At 44.2% G+C, this 22,237-nt stretch overlaps 1 protein-coding gene across 1 annotated transcript in view; it reads left to right on the top strand.

Moving 5' to 3' along the window:
* Nucleotides 1-21,186, top strand: part of TMC2 (transmembrane channel like 2) — a 96,794-nt gene extending 75,608 nt beyond the window's left edge. The window contains exons 14-20 of the mRNA XM_055543305.1: nucleotides 1,191-1,319; nucleotides 2,825-2,892; nucleotides 3,890-4,129; nucleotides 12,961-13,086; nucleotides 16,394-16,472; nucleotides 18,079-18,190; nucleotides 20,908-21,186. Coding sequence (XP_055399280.1) covers nucleotides 1,191-1,319; nucleotides 2,825-2,892; nucleotides 3,890-4,129; nucleotides 12,961-13,086; nucleotides 16,394-16,472; nucleotides 18,079-18,190; nucleotides 20,908-21,125 — 972 coding nt within the window. The 3' untranslated portion in view covers nucleotides 21,126-21,186. The remainder of the gene's footprint in view (nucleotides 1-1,190; nucleotides 1,320-2,824; nucleotides 2,893-3,889; nucleotides 4,130-12,960; nucleotides 13,087-16,393; nucleotides 16,473-18,078; nucleotides 18,191-20,907) is intronic.
* The last annotated feature ends 1,051 nt before the right edge of the window (nucleotides 21,187-22,237 follow it).

Genomic DNA, 22,237 nt, shown 5'->3' with positions numbered 1-22,237 from the left:
CCTCTGGTTCAGAGTACCCCATTCTCATCAAGTCCTCTTCATTTTTAATGTGAAGAGCAACTCACATTTCTAAACCCATCACAGCTGTGTAACAGAGAAAGTCTTCACATGAGTAAAACCCACCCTCTTTGGAAGACAGAAGAGTTCATTACCTACATGATTCCTTTGGAATATTCTGCTGTAGAATTTCTCTTTTCCCACCTCACCTCCTTGGAGGGCATCTCTCTTGACTTCCTCCCTGAATGCCCATCACTGATTAAAGCTTGCTTCTTTCTGAGCTTGCTGGTGATGATAGGTTTGAAATGTTATGTCCTGCTTACTCATGTTCATCTCCACCCCAGGCCCCAGAGCATCACCTTGCACAGATGTGGAGACCAAATACAAGTTGGTTTGCCTTTTACTTAACAGCATTAGGATTGAGGAAAAACCATAAAAACTCATCAGCTGTTCATCCAGCAAACATTTATTAATCATCTTGGAAGACACAAAAATGAATAAAGCAGGCCCTATGCCCCTGGGAACTCCGAGTCTATTGGATGTCTTGAAGGCTTAATGATGTCTGGTAGATCTTTTCAACTTTTTAAAAAAATTAATAAATTATATGTACTCTGCAGAGAAAACTTTGTTTCTTTGCGTTGAGCTCTTATTCCATGTGCCTCTGTAAAAAACCTAGATTATTTTCTCTACATACTCCAAAAAAAAAAAAAAAAATCAATCAGCAGGGGGTGAGGAATGTCAGCGGCTGTCCCCAAGGACAGTGGTCAGATTCAGTCTTAGTTGGTACAGATGGTACTTCAGAGCAGGTGGGGGAAGCAAGGAGTAAGCCTTCAGATCTTTCATTTATGCAATAGTGTTGATAACTACCAAATACTGGGTGTTACCAACTGCCAGAAAATTTGTATGCATTATCATTAAGCTTCCCAATAAACTTGCAAGGTTAATGTCAACATCAAAATGTTCAGAGACTATTCAAAGCAATAAATTAGTAACTTGTAACTAACTTAACTGGAACCTGTAGTAAGCATTTTTCAAAGCATGGAGTCTTATCTGCACCACCATTCTGCTACTATCAATCAGAGAGTCACAAAAAAGAGTATGGAGTTGGGGGGCATGGCATGGCTACAGTCAGTTGGGAGAAGTGGGCATGGTCAAACCCTGACCACCCCCTTTCGCTTTGTTCCTTTTTGCAGGAATTCATGAGGCTGACAGTGTCCGACATGCTGGTAACGTATATCACCATCCTGCTGGGCGACTTCCTGCGGGCTTGTTTTGTTCGGTTCATGAACTACTGCTGGTGCTGGGACCTGGAGGCTGGATTTGTAGGTCACCATTTCCTGAACATTCTGCAGAAAGGCATTCCAACCATCCTCTCTGATATAGTTAGATGCATTCTATTATTCTGACATTTAGATGTTTAATGTCAATCTCCACTCTGTGAAGTAGTAAAGTATTTCATTTTTTTCTAGTCAAGTCACAAAATTCAATAGATAAAGAAGTTTTTTTTTAATATTTTCAAATTTTAAATCCCCAAGATTTAACCTTCCTGTATTTGGATTTGGCATGTTTCCTCCTTTGATCCACACCCATGTGACCTTCCTTTTCTCTCTCCTCACTTTGTTTTCCTCTTCTCTCATTCCTGTCACTTTTTATCTCCATAGCTGGAAGACAAATCAGGAAGCAGGTTTAAGCTGGCCTCACAAAGACCCCAGCTCCCCACTACAGCTCCCCTGTGCTCACACTTTGTATCCTTTCAAACAATTGACTAATCTCCAAAACTCTGAAAATCAGAGTCAGGTTGAAAATGTGAATCTATCTGAACTCACTCCTTTCCAAGAGGAAGATGAGAAGGAGAAAAGAGAATTGGAGGAGTGATTGATTTATTTTGTTTGCTTTTAAAGCTTTCTTTACATTTGACTCCTCGTTTAATTATTTGCATTTTGTTATTTATTTTATTTACACTTTACTTGATCATAATTTCAAGATACATTTCTGATTAAAGCATTGATAAAACATTCTCTTAGGGGGTGTCCCAAGAACACACTGTCAACCTGCAGGCCCTAAAAGGTAAAATTCTCTCTCATTTTTAAAAAATCTGACTACACCCTGTGGCTTGTGGAATCTTAGTTCTCTTACCAGGGATTGAACCTGGACCCCCAGCAGCAGAAGGAAGGAGCCCTAATCCCTGGACCACCATGGATTTTCCAAAAAAAAAATCTCATTTTTTAAATTGAAGAAGACATTGAAGAATGCTTCAAGTTTGAGAAATTTAAAACTCTTTTTAGGGGCTTCCCTGTTGGCTCAATGGTAAGAAATCTGCCTGCCAGTTCAGGACCACAGTTTCAATCCCTAGTCTGGGCAGATCCCACATGCCAGAGGACAACTAAGCCTGTGGTTCAACCACAAGTATCGAACCTGTGCTCTACTGAGCCTGTGAGCCGCAACTACCAAAGCCCAGGCACATTGCAAAGCCATGTGCTCTACAACAAGAGAAACCACTGCAATGAGAAGCCCACGCACTGCAGCTGGAAAGTAGCCCCGGCTTGCCACAACCGAAGAGCATCAACAAGCTCTCCGCGAGCAGCAATGAAGACCCAGCACAGCCAAAAATAAATAAATAATAAATAAATCTTAAGGAAAAAAAAAGCTCTTTTTAAAAAGTTGAAAACATGTTAAAGAAATAGAACCCTGAATCTGAGGTTCCTCTCTGCTCACCAGAGCAGGCTCTTTGGGGTGGAGTGGCTTGGTCGGTTGGCTGGTAGTGGGATCTGGCTGACAGCACCTAACAGACTTTCTCTATCTCTCCTCTTTCTCTCTTTCCCTCCAGCCCTCATATGCTGAGTTTGATATTAGTGGAAATGTGCTTGGTTTGATCTTCAACCAAGGAATGATCTGGTGAGTTATCCATTTCCTCTGGGCATCACCTCATCTGGGAAGTCAAAAAGCTGGAATCCCAGGCTTAGCCTCTCAGTCAGCAAGAGAGAGCCTGGGCAAGTCATCTGGCCTCTCTGAGCTCCTTTCCTTCACTTGAGCAGGACTAGATTTGAACCAGGATGGTGCCTGGCCCACTCTGTTGCTACCATGTACATAGCAAGGGGAGAGAAGCATGAAGGAGAGAGAAAGAAAAAAGGAAGAGGGAGGAAAGAGAGAGGAGGGAAGCAAAAAAGAAAAAAGGAAAAAGTAGGATGGGAAGGAAGGAAGAGAAAGAAAGGGAGGCAGGAGGAAGTGGTGGGGAGGAAAGATAGGAAAGAGGGAGACACATGAACTAAGGAAGCTGCCTGACTTCAGCCAAAGGCTTTCAAGTGTGTTAGTTGCTCAATCATGTCTGACTCTGTGACCCCATGAACTGTAGCCCACCAGACTCCTCTGTCCATGGGATTCCCCAGGCAAGAATATTGGAGTCAGTTGCCATTTCCTTCTCCGGGGGATCTTCCAGACCCAAGGATTGAACCTGGGTCTCCTGCATTGCAGGCAGTTTCTTTACCATCTGAGCCACCAGGGAACCGGGCAAAGGCTTTCAAGGGCTCATTGCAAGCCAATATCCAATTCTTTTAAGGACTTCCGATACTTTTCTGAGCAGCAGTGCAGTTTAATGGAGACCACAGAGTAACAGGAGGCCATGTAATTTGCTTCATGGCTGGAGGTGGGGCAGTGGTAAAATCCTGGCCAGAACCCAAGCCAGTAATGCTTAGAACATCCCTGTCCTGAGGAATGGATGGCTATGGCTTGGTGATAAATGTCCTGGCTAAGTGGGAGATCCCTTCCCTTGGGACCTACAGGGAAAGCAGCAAGGCCTCCTGCCCCTAGCCCATCAGCCCCATTTCCTTCTGCCATCTTTCCCTGGCCTCTCCTGCTGTCTAGTTAACCAGGTGTGCCATCTCTGCCCTTCCAGGATGGGTTCCTTCTACGCCCCGGGACTGGTGGGCATTAATGTGCTGCGCCTGCTGACCTCCATGTACTTCCAGTGCTGGGCAGTGATGAGCAGCAACGTCCCCCACGAACGCGTGTTCAAGGCCTCCCGCTCCAACAACTTCTACATGGGCCTCCTGCTGCTGGTGCTCTTCCTCAGCCTCCTGCCCGTGGCCTACAGCATCATGTCCCTTCCGCCCTCCTTCGACTGCGGGCCATTCAGGTGCACAGTCTCGGTTGGAGGGGAGCAGCTCCTTTCCTGGGGCAGTCTGCTCAGAGGTCTCAGGCCCAGAATTCCAGTTCTGATATCACATCAGCCTGCAAAAGGCCATGGAGTGGAGCTTTGGGCAAGTTATTAACACTGTCAACAGAGCTTTCTGCAGGATGGAGATGTTTTATGTCTGTGCTATCCAACATGGTAGCCACCAGCCACATCTGGCTGTGGAGCACTTGAAATGAGGACCAAGAAGTTCAAGTTCTAATTTTATTTCATTTTAATTAATTTTAATGTAAATAACCAGCAGTGGCTAATGGCTACCATATTTGTTATGGTATGGTTATAGTTCTCCAACTCATATTGGAAAGTGCAGTTCTAACTTTTTAACATATGGGTAATCTACTGCCCTGGATTACCTTAGGATGAGTTAACAGGGAGTATTCTGAAAATGAAATGACTATCCGTTTACAAGTGCCATTCAAATGTGAAGCAGCTGCCGAGACTCTTGACTGGGTCCCCGTGCTCTACAGAGCACTATGGGCCAGACTAGGTTCAGAGACAGTATATAAAGAGATAATTATGTAAAGAGGTAGACAGAGAGGTAATGTGTATGCACTGCTCTGCTTCCAAATGCAACACCCTCTGAAAACAAAGCCCTTTCTTTCCTGTGTAAAAAAAGACTCTGTGGTTCAAGAGTTTGGGATGCTGCCCCTCTATCAGCCACCTCCTTACTTAGAAATATGCAGTGCACACTCCTTTATTCAAGGCTCTGCAGTAACGTGCAGGGAGATATGGTGTGCAAGCTGGTGCCTCTATCCCCGCTAACCACAGACCCTTGCTTCACAGAACACCATCCAGGGCCAGGAGGAGGGTGAGGCAAGTAAGGTGCCCACCCTGCACTTTTTCAACCCCAAGGGCAGTACCTCCTTAAACTGTGCAGCCCAAGGCCTCACCCACCTCACTCCAGTCCTGGCCCTGCCTGCTAACGTAGGTCCACATGCTTTGGGAAATGCTGAGCTGGAACTTAGTTTATAACAGACTGACGTTGAGAAAGCCTGTGGTTGTGCCCCACAGCAAGGGCCTGGAGTTCTGAGGAGTTCTTGGCAGGAAGGCTCACGGCAGAGTGTGAGGGGGCTGAAAGGGGGTCCAGACAGAATAAAAAGGGGGGCTAAATCCAGAGTGGAGCACCACACTGAGCCATAGGAGGCCTATGTGCCAGGCTGAGGGACAACCTCAGCAGCAGAAGTGGCAGAAGCCTCTTTTGGCTTCTTCCTGAGCAAGGTTTGGAAGGCTGGGCTCTGGAAGTGAACTCTGGTGCCCCTTTTTCCAGACCGCCCACCTGTCCCAGGCAGGAGGTCAGTGAGCGGGCCTGCACCACGTCTGGCCCTCAGCACCTGCCCCACTCTTGCTTCCTCTGCTTCCTGAGGCCCTTGACAGCCGACCCCAGATGGCAGAGGAAGGGACCTGAAAATGGAGCCCAGAAGAGCATATGGCTGTCACCTCCTTCCTAAACGCCTTCTGAGCGAAACCCAGCAACAGCTAGAACATTCATCACAGCTGTTCTCTCACTTGCTTCAGTGAAAGTGAAAGTCGCTCAGTCCTGTCCAACTCTTTGTGATCCCGTGGACTATGCAGTCCATGGAATTCTCCAGGCCAGAATACTGGAGTGGATAGTCTTTCCTTTCTCCAGGGGATCTTCCCAACCCAGGGATTGAACCCAGGTCTCCCGCATTGTGGGTGGATTCTTTACCAGCTAAGCCACAAGGGAAGCCCAAGAATACTGGAGTGGGTAGCCTATCCCTGCTCCAGGGGATCTTCCTGACCCAAAAATCGAACCAGGGTCTCCTGCATTGCAGGGGGATTCTTTACCAACTGAGCCGTCAGGGAAGCCACTTGTTTCAGAGCTTTACTCAGTGGTCTCATTTTCAGTGAGGCCTTCCCTAGAGATGGTAACTAAAATCACACATACACACACACACACACCCCTTATCATTACTTCTGATTATCACATCTCTTCATCAACATCTAGCACGCCACTCTTTTTCCTTTTTTAATCTTATTTGTTGCCCCCACCAGACCATAAGCTCCATGAAGGTGTGATTTTCTTTTTCTTCCTTTCTCCCTGGTTTACACCCAGTATCTAGGAGAAAACACCTGGTTTATGGTCAATGCTTGAACCAGCCCCTTCACCTTGCAGAAATTCACTTTTCCAGGGAGGGACTTAGGGTTTGGACCAAATCCAGGCAGGCAACATAAATGAGTGAGGTGGACAGCATTGTATAGCATGAAGTTAAAAGTAAGGGTTGGCAAACTACAGCCATGGACCAAATCCAGACCACCCCTTGTTTTTGTAAATAAAGTTTTACTGGGACACAGCCTCATGCATTTGCTTGCATATAATCTATGGCTGCTTTCTAATTACAACAGCAGAATTTAAATAGCTCCAACAGAGACCACCTGGTTCACAAAGTCTAAAATCTTTTCAGAGAAAAATTGCCACCCCCATGATTTAGAGCATAGAGTCTAGAGCCTGGTCTGTTGTTTGCCAGCTGGGTCATCTTGAACAAGTTACACTGCAAGTTCATCATCTCTGAGACGGAAATAATGGTAGTGCCTCCTTCATAGGGTGGCTGTAAGGATTTAGTGGGCTTATCTATTAAGTACTAGGAGAAGTATGCTAATCCATTGTAGGACATATATACAAGTTTGTTAGTTTCAGTCCTGCCCAAATCCGGGGTAGCTGGTAGTCATAACAATACTACGAGGTGGTGAGCATTATCTATACCAGGGATCAGCTAACTTTTTCTTTTAGAGCCTGAAAGTACATATTTTAGGCTTTGGGGATCAAGAGGCAAAAATCAAGACTATTATGTAGGTACTTATATAACAGGAGAGGAACAAACATCCACAAAGTTTTTATTGACAAAATTAAAAATATGATAATAATAGAGTATAAATTTTTGTAATACAGGGCTATGAATGAGAAGAATGGAATTCTTCTGAGGGAAAGGAGGTGATATTTCACACAATAGAAGTTCAAAGTTGCTATTCTCTATCGTCAAAAATTAGGGGATTCCTTCGTGGTCCAGTGGTTAAGACTGCACTTCCACTGCAGGGGGTGTGGATTCAATCCCTGGTTGAGGAACTAAGATCCCACAGGCCATGTGGCCAAAAAAAAAAAAAAGTCAAGTGTCCTGCCCAGACTGCTGCCTTTGCTGCCTGGATCCACTTTAGTAACATGGCAACACATCTACCACCATAGGAAAAAAATTGACACAAGCTTCATTACTGCCAAGCCATTGAACTGCTGTGCAGTACTCCAGTACTCTTGCCTGGAAAATCCCATGGACGGAGGAGCCTGGTAGGCTGCAGTCCATGGGGTCGCGAAGAGTCGGACACGACTGAGCAACTTCACTTTCACTTATCACTTTCATGCACTGGAGAAGGAAATGGCAACCCACTCCAGTGTTCTTTCCAGGGATAGGGAAGCCTGGTGGGCTGCCGTCTATGGGGTCGCACAGAGTCGGACATGACTGAAGTGACTTAGCAGCAGCAGCAGCAGGACAAGTCAGGATATTCTGTTTCTATTTCTGATAAAAATTTACAAATATTAAAATGATTAAAAGTCATGAAAGAAAATGTTTACAATTGACATTGTTGATTCAGTTGTACACGCTAGATTCAAATGTTTTCTGCAAATTACTTAGTGATGAATAAGAATAACCATAGTCTGCACAAACTGAAAATTTCACAAGCTATGTTAATTTCACCCATATAGGTCCTGCACAGAATATTCATGGGATTTAATTCTCCAGTCACCTTAGACTTGGCATTAACTCCTCAAATAAATAACTGATCAGTATCAGTTACATCTATTGACTCATCAAAAGCCAAGGAAAACCACTTGAGATCACTTGCCTTGTGTCTGAATACGACATCATTCTCAATGTTTTCAACTCCTCAAGCAGCTGCTCTCGGTGGAAAATCTAGAAGTTTTAAGTTTATTTTCTCTGAATACATTTCTTTAGCTCCTACAATATAATTACTTCATCACTGGTAAATGAGAAACATTTGGAAACTAGAGGAAAGGGGATCCTTGTTGTATAGAGACAGAAAGCTTTAGCTAAACTATGTCCTTCCATTACATGGAAAGATAAATTTGTAAACGATAAACTTGAATGTTTAGCTGAGGATGTTTTTTCAAGATCAATCTTAGTAAAAACTATTTTTCTCTGTTTTTAATTGAAGTATAGTTGATTTACAATGTTGTGCCAATTTCTGTTGTACAGCAAAGTAGTTACATACATGCATACATTCTTTTTTTAAATATTCTTTTCCATTATAGTTTATCCCAGGAGATTGGATATAACTTCCTATTCTACAAGTAGGACCTTGTTTATCCATTCTAAATGTAATAGCTTGCATCTCCTAACCGCAAACTCCCAATCCATCCGTCCCCCAATCCCCACTCCTTGTCAACCGCAAGTCTGTTTTCCGTGTCTGTGAGTCTGTTTCTGATTTGTGGATAAATCCATTTCTGTTATATTTTAGATTCCACATATAAGTGATATCATAGGATATTTCTCTTTCTGACTCACTTCACTTAATATGATAATCTCTAATTGTGTCCATGTTGCTGCAAATGGCATTATTTCATTCTCTTTAATGGCTGAGTGGTTTTCCGTTGTATGTATGTACTACATTTTCGTATCCATTTATCTGTCAGAGGATACTTAGGTTGTTCCCATGTGTTGGCTATTGTGAATAGCACTGCTATGAACATAGGGCTGCATGTATCTTTTTGAATTACAGTTTTGTCCAGGTATATGCCCAGGAGTGGAATTGCTGGGTTATATGGTAGTTCTATTTTTCAGTTATTTTAAGGAACCTCTATAATGTTCTCCATAGTAGCTGCACCAATTTACATTCCCACCAACAGTGTAGGAGAGTTTCCTTTTCTCCACACCCTCTCCAGCATTTATTTGTAGACTTTTTCATGATGGCCATTCTGATCAGGGTGAAATGGTAACGCATTGTAGTTTTCTTTAATTAATTAACTTTTTATTTGATTTTTGTTTGTGCTGGGTCTTCACTGCTGCGTGCAGGCTTTCTCTAGTTGCTGAGAGTGGGAGCTACTCTCTAGTTGTGGCACTCAGGCTTCTCACTGCGGTGGCTTCTCTTGTTGTAGAGCACAGGCTCCAGGAACACGAGCTTCAGAAGCTGTGGTGCATCGGCTTAGCTGCTCGCAGGCAAGTGGAATCTTCCTGGACCAGGGATTGAACCTGTGCCCTCTGTATGGACAGGCAGATTCCCATCCACTAAGCCACCAAGGAAATCCCTTACTGTAGTTTTTATTTGCATTTCTCTAATAATTAGTGATGGTGAGCATCTTTTCATGTGCCTACTGGTCATCTGTATGTCTTCTTTAGAGAAATGTCTATTAAGATCTTCTGTCCATTTTTCAACTGAGTGGTTTGTTTTTCTGTTGAGTTTATAAGCTGTTTGTATATTTTGGAGATTATAGATGAGGCTATTTCTGAGCAGTGTTGAAGGTGCAGTCTGGTTACTTCTTGCCATTTATACTAAAATGTAAGAAAGAGATAAATTGAGGAAAGAACTGATGAGCAAAAAGGAACCAAGACTTGATGATTTTAGAAATTCTCAGCCTAGTCAGATTGCAAAAGACACTAAGAGCCGATTCTCCGTCAGGAATGCATGCTCTAAGGAGAAAGTCAAGGGGGAAGCTGGACAGCCTTTTGCTAGCACTTCTAAAGGATCATAAGATCTGAATATTCATTCACACAGAGGATTCTTTTAAGAATCTTTAAAGAAGGTTGTTCAACTCAGATCTTCTCAACCATCTCAGCAGAAGCCAGAAATTGAATATCCAGGAATGATCTGTGTAGGACTGTCTTGTGAACTGAATTCCCACAACATGGGTAGAAGATCCACCAGGTATTTGAGAATGTGTTATGAGCAGTAACACAGCTTGGACTGAAAGGGGAAGAAAAAAGACAAAATGAAGGAAGCTGTTGGACTCCAAATATTCTACAGACAGTAAACAGGCTAATTAAATCTCCTTAGCTGAAACATGTGCTACTCTTCAAGAAAAAGGAAGGATAATTCCAAGGCCAACGTTTTGGACCTGGAAGGCAGAGCTGCAGGCAGGTATGTCAAGCCAAGGAAAGATTATTTTCAGGGCTTTGAAATCTAATGGAATTTGGCTGATTGGATTTCAAAATTGCTAGGAACTTGTGATTCCTTTCTTCCTTCCTTTTTCTCCTTTTTGAATTGGAATGTCTATAACTGCTATCCTGGCTGGCCCACCGTTGTGTTTTGGGAGTAAATAACATGACTGAAGTGACTGAGCATGCGTGTACAACTTGCTTTCTAGTTTCACAGCTCTCATTAGAGATAGAAAGGAATTTTGCCCCTAAAATGTATCATATTCTTGAGTCTTATCTACATCTGATTTAGATGATGAGATTTGGGACTTTGAGTCCATGATATTTAGGTGAGCTGAGACTTCAACCATGTAGAGATGGTGGTGAATGTATTTTGCAGGTAGAATGAGTATGAATCTTTGAACCCAGAAAGCAGACTGGTGGGTTATACAATGGTTCCCCAAAATATCTAGGTCCTAATTCCCGGAATGTTACCTTATATATCATAATGGCCTTTGATTATCTGATTAAGGATGTTGAGATGGGGAGATTGTCTGAATTACCCTGATGGGCCCTAAATAGCAAGTGTCCTTATTAGAGGGAGGCAGAGGGAGATTTGACTATAAAAGATCAGTAAGTGGTGTGACTTTGAAAGCACGAAGAGATTTGAAGCTTTTATCCTGCTAGCTTTGAAAACAGAAAGGGGCCATGAGCCTAGGAATGCAAGGAATGAATCTCTAAAAGCTGAAAAAGGAAAGGAAACAGCCTTCCTTAGAGCCTCCCTCTGAAAGGGGAGCAGCCCTGCCAACACCTTGGTTTCAGTCCAGTGAAACCATTTCAGACTTTTTGGGCTCCAGAACTGTAAGAAAATAGTTTGTCTTGTTTTAAGCCACCTATGTAGTAATTTGTTATAGAGTAATCACTGAAAACTGATACATCATCTAATACATTATAATTCAATGACAAAATAATCTACACTCTATTGTGACTTAAGCATACCATTTGAAGTCCACTTTTCTTGTTTTTACAAACAAGAAAATGGGTATGCACTGGTAATTTTAAAAATAATAAATTAAATGTCATAATATGGTGATATGTATGGCACTTGAAACCACAGACAATACACAAATAAATGAGCATGGTTGTGTGCCAGTAAAACTTATTTACAGACACTGAATTTTTATAAGTCTCAAAATATTATTCTTCTTTTGATCTTTTCTCCTTATTTAAAAATGTAAAAATCATTCTTAGCCCCCAGGCCTTATAATATCAGGTAGCAAGCAGAATTTGGTCCATGGGCCTTTGTTGGCCAGTCCTAATTGACACATAAGAGCAAAGCAAAGCTTCTAGATGCAACATTTTGCAGGGCACTTATAATTTGACAGCCCCATCCTCAATATTTCATATGAATTCATGTCTATATTCTCTAAACAACTTCCTGAGGCAAATGCTGTTATTATATTTATAATACCATATTCTACTATATCATTACTGCACTATATTATACAGATGAGGAAACCAAGGCAGAGAAATTTTCAGTATCTTACCCAAAGATATCAAATCTCTGCAGCACTACCCAATAGAACTAGATGAGGGGGAAAAAAATCCACATCAGCTCCTCAAATATAGGAGCTATTAGTCACATGACTACTGAGCAATTAAAATGTGTGACTAATATATTGAATTTTTAATTTAATTTTAATAGTCACATTGGACAGTACAGCTCTACCAGGGAGAGTGAGGGTATAAATACAGGCAGAAGGTAAAAAAATTTTCTGTGGTGTCCCACAGCTAATAAATGGAGAAATGAGGATTTAAATCAGGAATTTCAAAACACAAATTTCATTTCTTGGCACCAAACTACCAATCAAAAGCTAACAGCAGTCAGTAATCTCTGGGCGGGTATTTATGGAAGGCAGCCTACAAAATGGTTGTTAGGTATTCAAAGAATATTAAAGTTACTGTTGTAAAGTGTCCAGGAGCCTACCCTAGGCAATCAGTCTCCTGGAATTACAACCTGAAGACTAAGTGTAGATATCTTTGAGTCACCATGAGGGTGTCCATCACATCAGTCTCTGGAGAGCTGCCCCCAAGTCCAGGGGCCCAGAGGAAGCTCCATGTTGGTCTCTAAGCCACATCACAGACCATTTTCTCCCATGAGAGTACATAAGGAAAAAAACAAACATTTTCATCTTGCCAAGGGAGGGGCCAGGCACAGGAAACCAAGGTAGTCTGAGAGATCATGAGGCATGGTGGGGTGGGGAGTCAGGATGCTGGGGCAGCCCTCTCTCATCTACAGGACATCCCCTCGTGGGGCTTTTTTCCTTTTTTCAACTTTTATTGGACTACAATGTTGTGTTATTTTCTGCTGTATAGCAAAGTGAATCAGCCATTTGTATACATGTATTTCCTCTTTTTTGGATTTCCTTCCCATTTAGGTCACCACAGAGCATTGAGCAGAGTTCCCTGTGTCACACAGTAGGTGCTCATTAGTTATCTGTTTCATACATAGTGGTGTCTATGTGTCAATTCACTGCAGTCCCTGTGCAGAAGAGCTCTGCTCTTCCAGGAGAGCAGTTGTGAGTGGCGGCCTGGACCCTCCAGGTATGGACACAGTCATTCATGCCATATGAGCTAAGAAATATGCTATAATGTATCCTCTCCTTTTTCCAGTGGGAAAAACAGAATGTATGACGTCATCCAAGAGACAGTTGAAAATGATTTCCCAACGTTCCTGGGCAAGATCTTTGCCTTCCTCGCCAATCCAGGCCTGATCATTCCAGCCATCCTGCTAATGTTGTAAGTTAGCCAGGAGCCATGGCCCTGCCTCATGGAGACCTCCCCTTGCAGTTGAGACTTCCTTGGCAGGTCCTTCTTTCTTGCCCTCTCAATCTAGATTTCCCAGAAGTAGATCCTCAGACAAGGATTTAAGTGCAAGTAGTTTCTTGGAGGGGGCAGTGTGTGTAGGGACATAAGACAGAGAAGGGACAGGAAGGTGCATTCTAACTCCTGCAGTGACTTTAATCCTGATGGAAGCTCTGGGAAACAGTGTGCCTCTGCGTTATCCTGCTCAAGGTGAAAGATTGGGACATTTTAGATCAGTTCCCATCCATCATGGGTTGAGTGCCACTGGGAGATGTGGCAGGGGAGAGGTGTTGGTTAACTCCCCGGCAGTTTGGGCCAGCGGCATCCATGGGCAGAATGATTTCTGTGCAGGCTGGAGAGGAGGCATCAGGCACTGGCAATGTATGTCTTTCAGGGAACACACTGAAGACAGGGCCCAGGGATAAGGGGAGTCTGGCAGCAGCTACAGCTCTCTCCAAAACGTCCACCAGAAATATCAAAGACCCACCCCTCAAGAAAGCTGAGGCTGATGCAGCCTGTGCCTGGCTGGGCTCACGGGATTTCTCTGCAGAGCACCCTGTACACGAGAGCATTCGGTACATCTGTCACCGTCATCCTCACAGACTGAACATGTGAGCAGGCTTGGTGATCTCTGTGTCCCCAGTACCAGCTCCATGGCGGGGGCATAGAAGGCAATGAATGTTCAAGGAAGGAAGAGGGCAGTATGAAATATTCCCAACATACAGACATATACAGACAATCATGTGCAAGACCATAAGATTAAGCGGATGTTAACATTTAGCAATATTTGCTTCCGATTGGTCTCTTTTTAAAAGAAATAAACAGTACACGTCAAGCCCACCTAATTTTCTCTCTCCCTCCCTCTCCAAAGGTAACCGCTATTTGGATTAATTTTAATCATTTTCAATCTGAACCATTTAATCACATGTATGTACTATTGCTTCTGAGTTATAAAATTTTTCATGACTGGTTCAGACTACACAGCTTCCCTCACTCACATTATGTTTGGGGGACTTTCTCATGTGGATACATGAACACACATTTTAATGACTCTTCTTTGTTCCATTGTGTCTCAAAAATAATCAATAAACAATCTATAATAGGAAGAAAAAAGGATTTTATTTGAGCCAAACTGAAGACTATATCCCGGAAGACAGCTTCTTAGATAACTCTGAGAAGCTGCTCCAGAGAATCCTGGTTTTCAGCACAGTTTTATATCTTGTCAGAACAAAGAACATTAAACAAATCAGGGATACATTCCTTCAAGGTTTCAAAAAAAAAAAAGAAATAGATCAGCACATACACAATGAGTCGGTATGGCCTTGGCACCTGGGAAGAGAGTCTTATCATTGAAGAAGGACTGGAATTGGAATCCTAGGAAAGGAGACATTTAATCTTTATTTTTCACATGGACATTCTTTACTTCTAGTCAATGCATCTTTTTCTTTCATAATTAAAGCTGATCTAGGAATCCCCTGGTAGCCTAGTAGTTAACACTCTGGACTTTCACTGCCCTGGCTCAATCTCTGGTCAGGAACTGAGATCCTATAAGCCAAGAGGAGAAAACAAACAAAGAAAGCAGATGTACAGTGTATGCTTCATAGGCCACAAACGGGCTATTTCAGTTAGCATAAAATTCAAGTTAACTCCTCTTTAAGCCAGAGTGACTTCCCCAAACCTTAATATGTGAAAACTGCTTTTATCAGTTGTATGAATAAACCATAATTTACCCATTTCTCTGCATAGAGATAGGTTGTTTCCACTCTTCTGCTATTGCAAATGCTCTCCTTATATATGTCTCCTTGTACACAGAGTTTTCTCTAAAACAGACTTCCAGAAGTGGAATGGCTGGGTCATAGGTATGTGTTTCTTCAATCTTTGTAGACAGTGCTGAATTGCTCTCCAAAATAGGTATTTCCTTACACCCTTGATTTCAAATATCCTCTGCGTCTAGTCTGAATGTGAGGGAAGGTTGACATGGTAGTGACCACCACCTGAGGAAATGCTGCAACCCAAATGCCAAACCTGACCTTGCAGGCTGCACAGGGAAACGCTAAGCTTGGAAACAGCTTCAAAAGAAACAGCCCCCGAGGAGCATTTTATCATCTCTCATCTCCAGCTCCTCCCTAAAGAATGGGCTGTGAATTAGGAGAGCAGGCTGGGCGCCCTCCCGACAGATGGTGGTCCCTTCACTTGTCTTCCCTTTGGCCTCTCATCACCCATAGTCCTCTGAGTCTTTGCTTTAGGAGGCTCACTGGACACCTCTGACCTATACTCTGCCAAAGGCAATGTAGTTCCTCCCTTCTGCCTGCAAGAGAGCTCTTGGACCCTGCTGAAGTGACTCAGCATGGCCCCAGGGCAAGGATCAGATGACCCAAGCTGGGCAGCTGAGGCTTGAAATGCAGGAAGAAAAGAGACAGATAAGGACAAGCTGTCAGAGCACCTAGTCCAGGAGGCATCCCAGGCTTTTGTGGCCCCTCACTCTCAAGTGGTACATCCAGGTCATAACCTCAAATCCCAGGTCCCATGAAAGGGAAACCAGGCTACAGCTTTAAGGACACCCAGTCAGCCAGCGGGGGCCGGCCTCTGAAAACCACAAGTCCAGGACAGACATTCCTGTCCCTGTACCCTGGGGGAGGGCCTTCAGGGTCTATGCAGTTGTGTTTCTAGGCAAACTTGGAGCAGGTCACCTAGCACCCCTCTCTCCTCCCTCTGCATTTGAAGATTGTGGAAAGGGCTTTGGCATCAAATTTGGCCTCTGACAAGTGCTAACAGATAAGGTGGCCTTGGGCAAATGACTTAACTCTCTGCATTCCGGGATGCTGATCCTTAAAAATGGAAGTCATCATTTCTTCTTTACGGGGTTTCAGCAAAACCATGGAGATGTGGAGTGGGATCCACATGGCACAGAGCCTGGAACCCAGGCTGCTCCTGCAGACAAGAAACACTGCCTCTGCCCTGCCTCTTCAGATTTCCAAGAAGGGGACTGATTCCTCTAGCTAACCTTTATTAAACACTCAAAGAACTAAAAATGTGTTCAATAAAATAGAGAGAACAGGGATATCTAAGACCTTCTTGATATTAGGTGGGGAACTTAGGATGGTTAGACTTCCCACCAACCTGCCCAGAGGCAAAGTAGGTCACCTATTCCCGGAAGCCAGCTATGATTCCTAGGTAAGGTGTCCAGCTCTCATCATCTTCCAAGATCACAGTACCCCTGGAGCATTCTTTTCTCTTGCAGCCTGGCCATCTACTACTTGAACTCAGTTTCCAAAAGCCTTTCTCGAGCAAATGCCCAGCTGAGAAAGAAAATCCAAGCGGTAAGTCTGTCAGGAGTTTTCATTAAACAAAATGTTATGTTTTTGGCTTTTGCTAATTCACCTTTTGAGCCATGTTGTATTCTTTAAAGGCCTTCTCCTAAACCAAACCCCAAGTTATCTATATGGTAGGAAGCAGCCTTGAGAGATTCAGTGACACCCATTTATATTCTGAGGGTATTTGGGAATACATAATAGTAATCCCCTGGTGGGTCAGACAGTAAAGTCTGGGTGCAATGCGGGAGACCGGGGTTCGATCCCTGGGTTGGGACGATACCCTGGAGAAGGAAATAGCCACCCACGCCAGTATTCTTGCCTGAAAAATCCCATGGATGGAAGAGCCTGGCACGCACTAGTCCATAGGGTTGCAAAGAGTCGGACATGACTGAACCACTTCACTTTCTTTCAACAGTAACGACTTACATTTTGAGCAGTTGCTAAAGAACAGGAAAAAGTCAATGGGTTAAACGCTGTTCAAACATAATAAAACTAGTACCCACAATAACTCCTACTGATTAAAACTGTTGTAGCCACGTGTTCCGGGAAACATACTCACTCAGGACAACGCAGATAGTGGAGTGCAGTTTATTACACCGGCGGGCCCAAGGCAGAGTCTCCTCTTAGCCAAGCACCCCGACCAGCATTTGTGAAAATCTTTTATACCCCATGTGTATGTGTCTGAACACACCACTCCAAATTCCTTAAGACTTACATAAACCAAGGAAAATACAATCCCAATAACCCCATCATTCACATGCTATGTGCTCATGTGCTCAAACAGTCAAACAATTAGGCAATAATCAATAAACCCGAGGTTACACTCCGATTGATATGGAAAAATTTATGGCCTGTCTGGAGGAAGGGGTGATTAGTGTATGTTTACTCTTAGGCGATGAGCAACCTAGATACGATCTTCAAGGTTCCCTGGTCTGGAGGGGGTCTTATCCTTCAGTTGTTGTTTTCATAGGCACTAAACACAGAGTTCAGAGTCCATTGGAAAGGTGGCCGAGCATGATCAGCATGAACAGGCCTAAGATGGAGTCCGGGCCCTATGAATTCCTTCTTCAGAACTAGTACTAGAAATACTAAAGAAAACAGCATTGTCAGAATGACATAGTGCTCGTGCCCCATGGCCTAAGGAGCCTCTGTAAGTCCCCTCCACACTAGCACAGCCTCTCTCAACATCCGATGACACCCTGACTCCTCTCCTGCTCTCACAACACCCACCCCCACCTCTTTAATTTGGAAAAAGCTGGACCCCAACCCTCCCTAAGCCCTGTCCTTGCTTTCTCACCCTCTCTTCTGGAACTAATCTCGTCAGCCTCGCTGCCAGTTCCCCACCCACACTTCCTTCTGCCACTCTCCCTGTCCTCCTGCCCAGGTGTAGAAAACCACTGAAATACAGGATTGGCTGAGGGTGTCTTCCCCTGGCCAGATGTTCCTTCAAATGCTATGCAAACCTGAGTCCGGGGGTGCCCTCTCCGACCAGCGGTGAGAACAAGAACCAGTGATTTAAGGTGGCTGCCCTCTGGATCTCACCATCCTGGGGTCCGAAACTCAAAACACCCATTTCCCTGGCCAGGACCAACCATTCATTTTTTCTCTGCAGCTCCGTGAAGTTGAGAAGAGCCATAAATCTGTCAAAGGCAGAGCCACAGCCAGAGATTCAGAAGACACGGATAAAAACAACTCCAAAAATGACACCCAGCTCACCAAAGAAGGTATATTCTATTTCACGATGATTTTTACAAGGCGACATGGAAAGTGAAAAGAGCAAATGCTATGAAATCAGATGCATGTGGGACTGAAGTCAGAATTCTGACAGCTACTAACCAGCTGCATGAAGTTGGGCAAATAGAAGCAAGAGTAAATCGCAGGTAACCTCACAGGGCGGTGCAAGTGAGGTGGGATTATACATGTGAAGTGCCTACAGACTTCCTGGAACCAGCGGGAGGAGGAATGGCTGTAAAATGGGGACATACCAGGGTTGTTTCCCTCATTTCTATCCTGAGTCTCGTGCCACATTTTCTATGCTGATGGTTCTTCATTTCTGAAGTGACTTTGCCTTCATCTCACTCCAGATCCATCATTTCCCATGTCATATCCTCTTAGTATCTAGCTACTTAAACCACTGTAAGAGCATGCGTGGTGTCCCACCCAGATCCCTTTAAGATGCCCTGTGGTTGGCTTATATGGAATGCAGCTGCCAGGGATGGAGGAGCTACTTGTTTTCTGTGCTGTTTTGGGCGGTTTTTTTAAGAGAAGAAATAGGGACATTTGTATCTAGCTGCTGCTACTCCCACCAGAACCAATTCATTTTCTCTTAAAAGACAAGAAGCACTAGAACAGCTAGAATAACATGGTGAGGAAGGGCCACACACATTCCAAAAGTGTGACAGAGCTTCAGAGGGGAGTCATCACAGACCACCTCTGCTTTGGCAGTGAGGAAAGCAAACTGAAGGAGACTGTCTCTGAGCTGTTCTTGTTTTCCAAGGATTGTCCCTGTATCAAAATTTCAGTATCAGCATGCAGCAATTTTGACCTTTCATGTGGAAACTGAATGAGATGCACAAGAAATGGCTGAGAGTTTAGGAGTTAGTTAGAATTTATAGTACGGAAATTACTTGCCATTTATTTGATGCCTTTATAACATATAGGCAAGACTTCAGGAAACAGAACCAAGAATCTAATCCCATAGTGGTATTTCCCCGAAGGTGAAAACCCTCAGTTCCCCAAATGCAATAGTGCAGAGTGACTGTGGAAGCAAGTCAGGAGGGAAAAGGGCACCTGTGTGGATATTCCTAGCAAACGCTCATTGATATTGGAATAGCAAAAGGTATTAAATAAGCCATGAACAAGTGGGGGTTGCAAAAAGAGGACAAGAAGTCTGTGTGAACACAGAACCTATCCTGGTGAGTCTCAAAAATGTATGGAAGGCATTTCAAAGCTACAGCCCTCTTAGCAAGATCAGCTGCAGTCTGTCCACAGCTCGGAAGGCTGGTTCAGAGATGAAATGCAGCAGAGCGAGTGGTTGGTATTTATCATGGAGCTGAAGAAAGTGTTTGAGTTCACCTGATTTTTTTCACAAGGGGTAGGAAATGGAATAAATGCAATATTATGTTGCCATATCACCAAAAAAAAAAAAGACAAAAAATGGAATGGATGTATTTGAACATCAATGGAAGAGAAAAAATAGGTTTATAAAATATTTTCCATGAGAAAGCAAGAAACTAACGTTGGTTTGACAGTGGTCCATTCATGGCCCCAGAGTCCCAAGGTTCCTGTACCCCTTATCCACTCCCTTCCCCTACTTTCTTTACTGGCTGCTGATCTAAAGTTTGCTCCTCTCCAAATTTGAATTTTTTATTACAGATCTGAAGCTCTTTCGATTTTATGCTGATTAAATCAATATCACAGTGTTTGATTTTTTTTTTAATGAACGGGCTATCAGAACACATCAGTGGGACTAGGATGTTGGGGGAAACTGAAGAGTGTTAAACTTTCACCTGGAAAACTCCCAACAGCATCTATTGCTGCCTTCATTTAACTTCTCTTGTCATTTCCTTCTCCAGAGAATCTTCCCAATCCAGGGATTGAACCTGGATTCAATCTCCCGCACTGCAGATTCTTTACCATCTGAGCCACCAGGGAAGCCCTCTCTTTCTTGAAGTATTCACTAATATGACACTGCTCTAACAAGCAGGCCTAAAACAGCTAATGACTCAAACACAATAAAAATTTCTCACTCTATAAAGCCCAAATTGGGTATTTCCACTTGAAGGCCACTCTCCTCCCAAGTAGTGACGTGGGGAAGCCTGGCTCTGTTCATCCTGTGACTATACCTGCATCAGGCTGGGAGTGGGAGGAGCCTAGAGGTCACACATGGATACAGTGCCCATCAAAGCCTGGACTTCAGCCACAGGCCATACTATCCACAATGGAAATTTAGTCTATTTCTGTCCTAGAACTGGGTTTGGTGAAGAACAAGCCAGTAATTTCCCCCAACTCGGAGTTAAAGGAAGGAAACAAGTAGGTCAAAGAGCTGGAAATGGATCTGACTAGCAGGGCACTGTCCTGGGGTTGATCCAGTTTCCACAACCCTTTCTATCATCATATTTGACCCTGGTAGCCATCTGTGAGCTGTTATTATAGCTCTGATTTTATTCTCAACAAAACCAGGCTCAGAGAGTCTAGCTTAATGCCAGCATTCAAAATCTAGCTCTCTATCCAGCAGATCATACTCCTCCAACACAACTGTTTATACCAAGAATGGTCCAAGGTGCCCCCAGGTGCCCAAGGGTGATTCAACCATTCTCACATCACCAAATAGGACTGGAATCCACCTAAAGCACAGGGCAGCTTCCAAGAACTCCAATTCCACACCAGGACACTGTAGGGAAATCTCCTATATCCTCATTCTTGTCTTGTTCATTTTCAGGGACTGCCCATCACTCTGCTAGCCAAAGCCTGACCCTGGACCAGAAGGCACAGGGCCCTGGGGCCTCCAGTTCTGCCGGCAAGACAGTGCTGCCTGCCTCCCAGCACCTCCCTGTATCTCGGGCCCCTGGTGTCAGACCAGACTCTGGCCAAGCCCAGCCTCAGGCTCATACTTGGAGGTCAACCTCTGGAAAGCAGGCCTGGAGACCACCCCACTGACAGCTGGGACTAATGGAGCATGGTCCTGGGGCTGATCCTCAGACCCCACCAACTCACCCCACCCCCCAAATCAGTCTCTCTTCCTTTCTTCTCTCATACACATGCATGTTCTCTCTACTCTCACTGAATGTGGGAACTTTGATTACTCAGTCTCAGGCTCTTGTTAGCTACTAAAAGAGGATGATGGCTTCACCCACCTCCTAGGAGAGCTGAGCCTTCCCCCCACTAACTATCCATCCCAGAGTCTTGGCTCAGGCAGCTCTGGACCCTGCACTCACAGCAGATTCCCTCAGCTCCAGACTCGGGAGCAGGTGCAGGGCCATGATCACCATCATAGACTTTTTGCATGGAGCCCACTTGGGGACAGGTTTCTACCAGCTCCACCAACTGGTAACAGGTTGCAGAGGGACACACGTTCCTGACCACCAACCACTTCCTTCCAAAGGGGGTGATGCAGTGTAAACAAAAGGTTCAAGAAGCCAATGAAAATAAAAGTAAAATGAAGTCCAGCCTTGGTGAGTGGGAAGATGGTGATTCTCCAGAAACCAGCTGGAGGAGAGCTGATGCCATTAAGTATCAAAAGGGTACTGGAGCCTCCCTGGCAGCAAGGCAAAGAGAGAGCAGCATGGTTCCTCTGACCTAACTGAGAGTGTTAGTCACTCAGTCGTGTCTGACTCAAGACCCCATGGACTGCGGCCCACCAGGCTTCTCTGTCCATGGAATTCTCCAGGCAAGAATACTGGAGTGGGTTGCCATTTCCTTCTCCAGAGGATCTTCCTGACCCAGAGATCAAACCTGGGACTCCTGCATTGTAGATGAATTATTTACATTCTGAGCCATCAGGGAAGACCTGGTGAAGGAAACAAAATACTACTCAGGGCAGAAAAATCTTTCTCATGCACAAAATTCTAAAATGAATGATTGTTTACTATAAAGGGTTTGGGGGGGAGGGGGCGGAGTTCTGCAAAGAGTACAGTGCAGAGCCTTGTCTCTGGTGATCACATCCTGCATGTCACATCCTGGTTCCATGCAGAAGTCTTGTGGGGGCATCAGCCCTGGAGGCCAGACCACTGAGGAGGCCTTGCCAGCATGGGACAAATATCAGCAGGGTG

The sequence above is a fragment of the Bubalus kerabau genome, chromosome 13 (genome assembly GCF_029407905.1).
Source record: "Bubalus kerabau isolate K-KA32 ecotype Philippines breed swamp buffalo chromosome 13, PCC_UOA_SB_1v2, whole genome shotgun sequence".
In the NCBI taxonomy this organism is placed as follows: Eukaryota; Metazoa; Chordata; class Mammalia; order Artiodactyla; family Bovidae; genus Bubalus; species Bubalus kerabau.
Note: the sequence above shows the minus strand (reverse complement) of the source record. Positions and strands in the feature narration are given on the sequence as shown.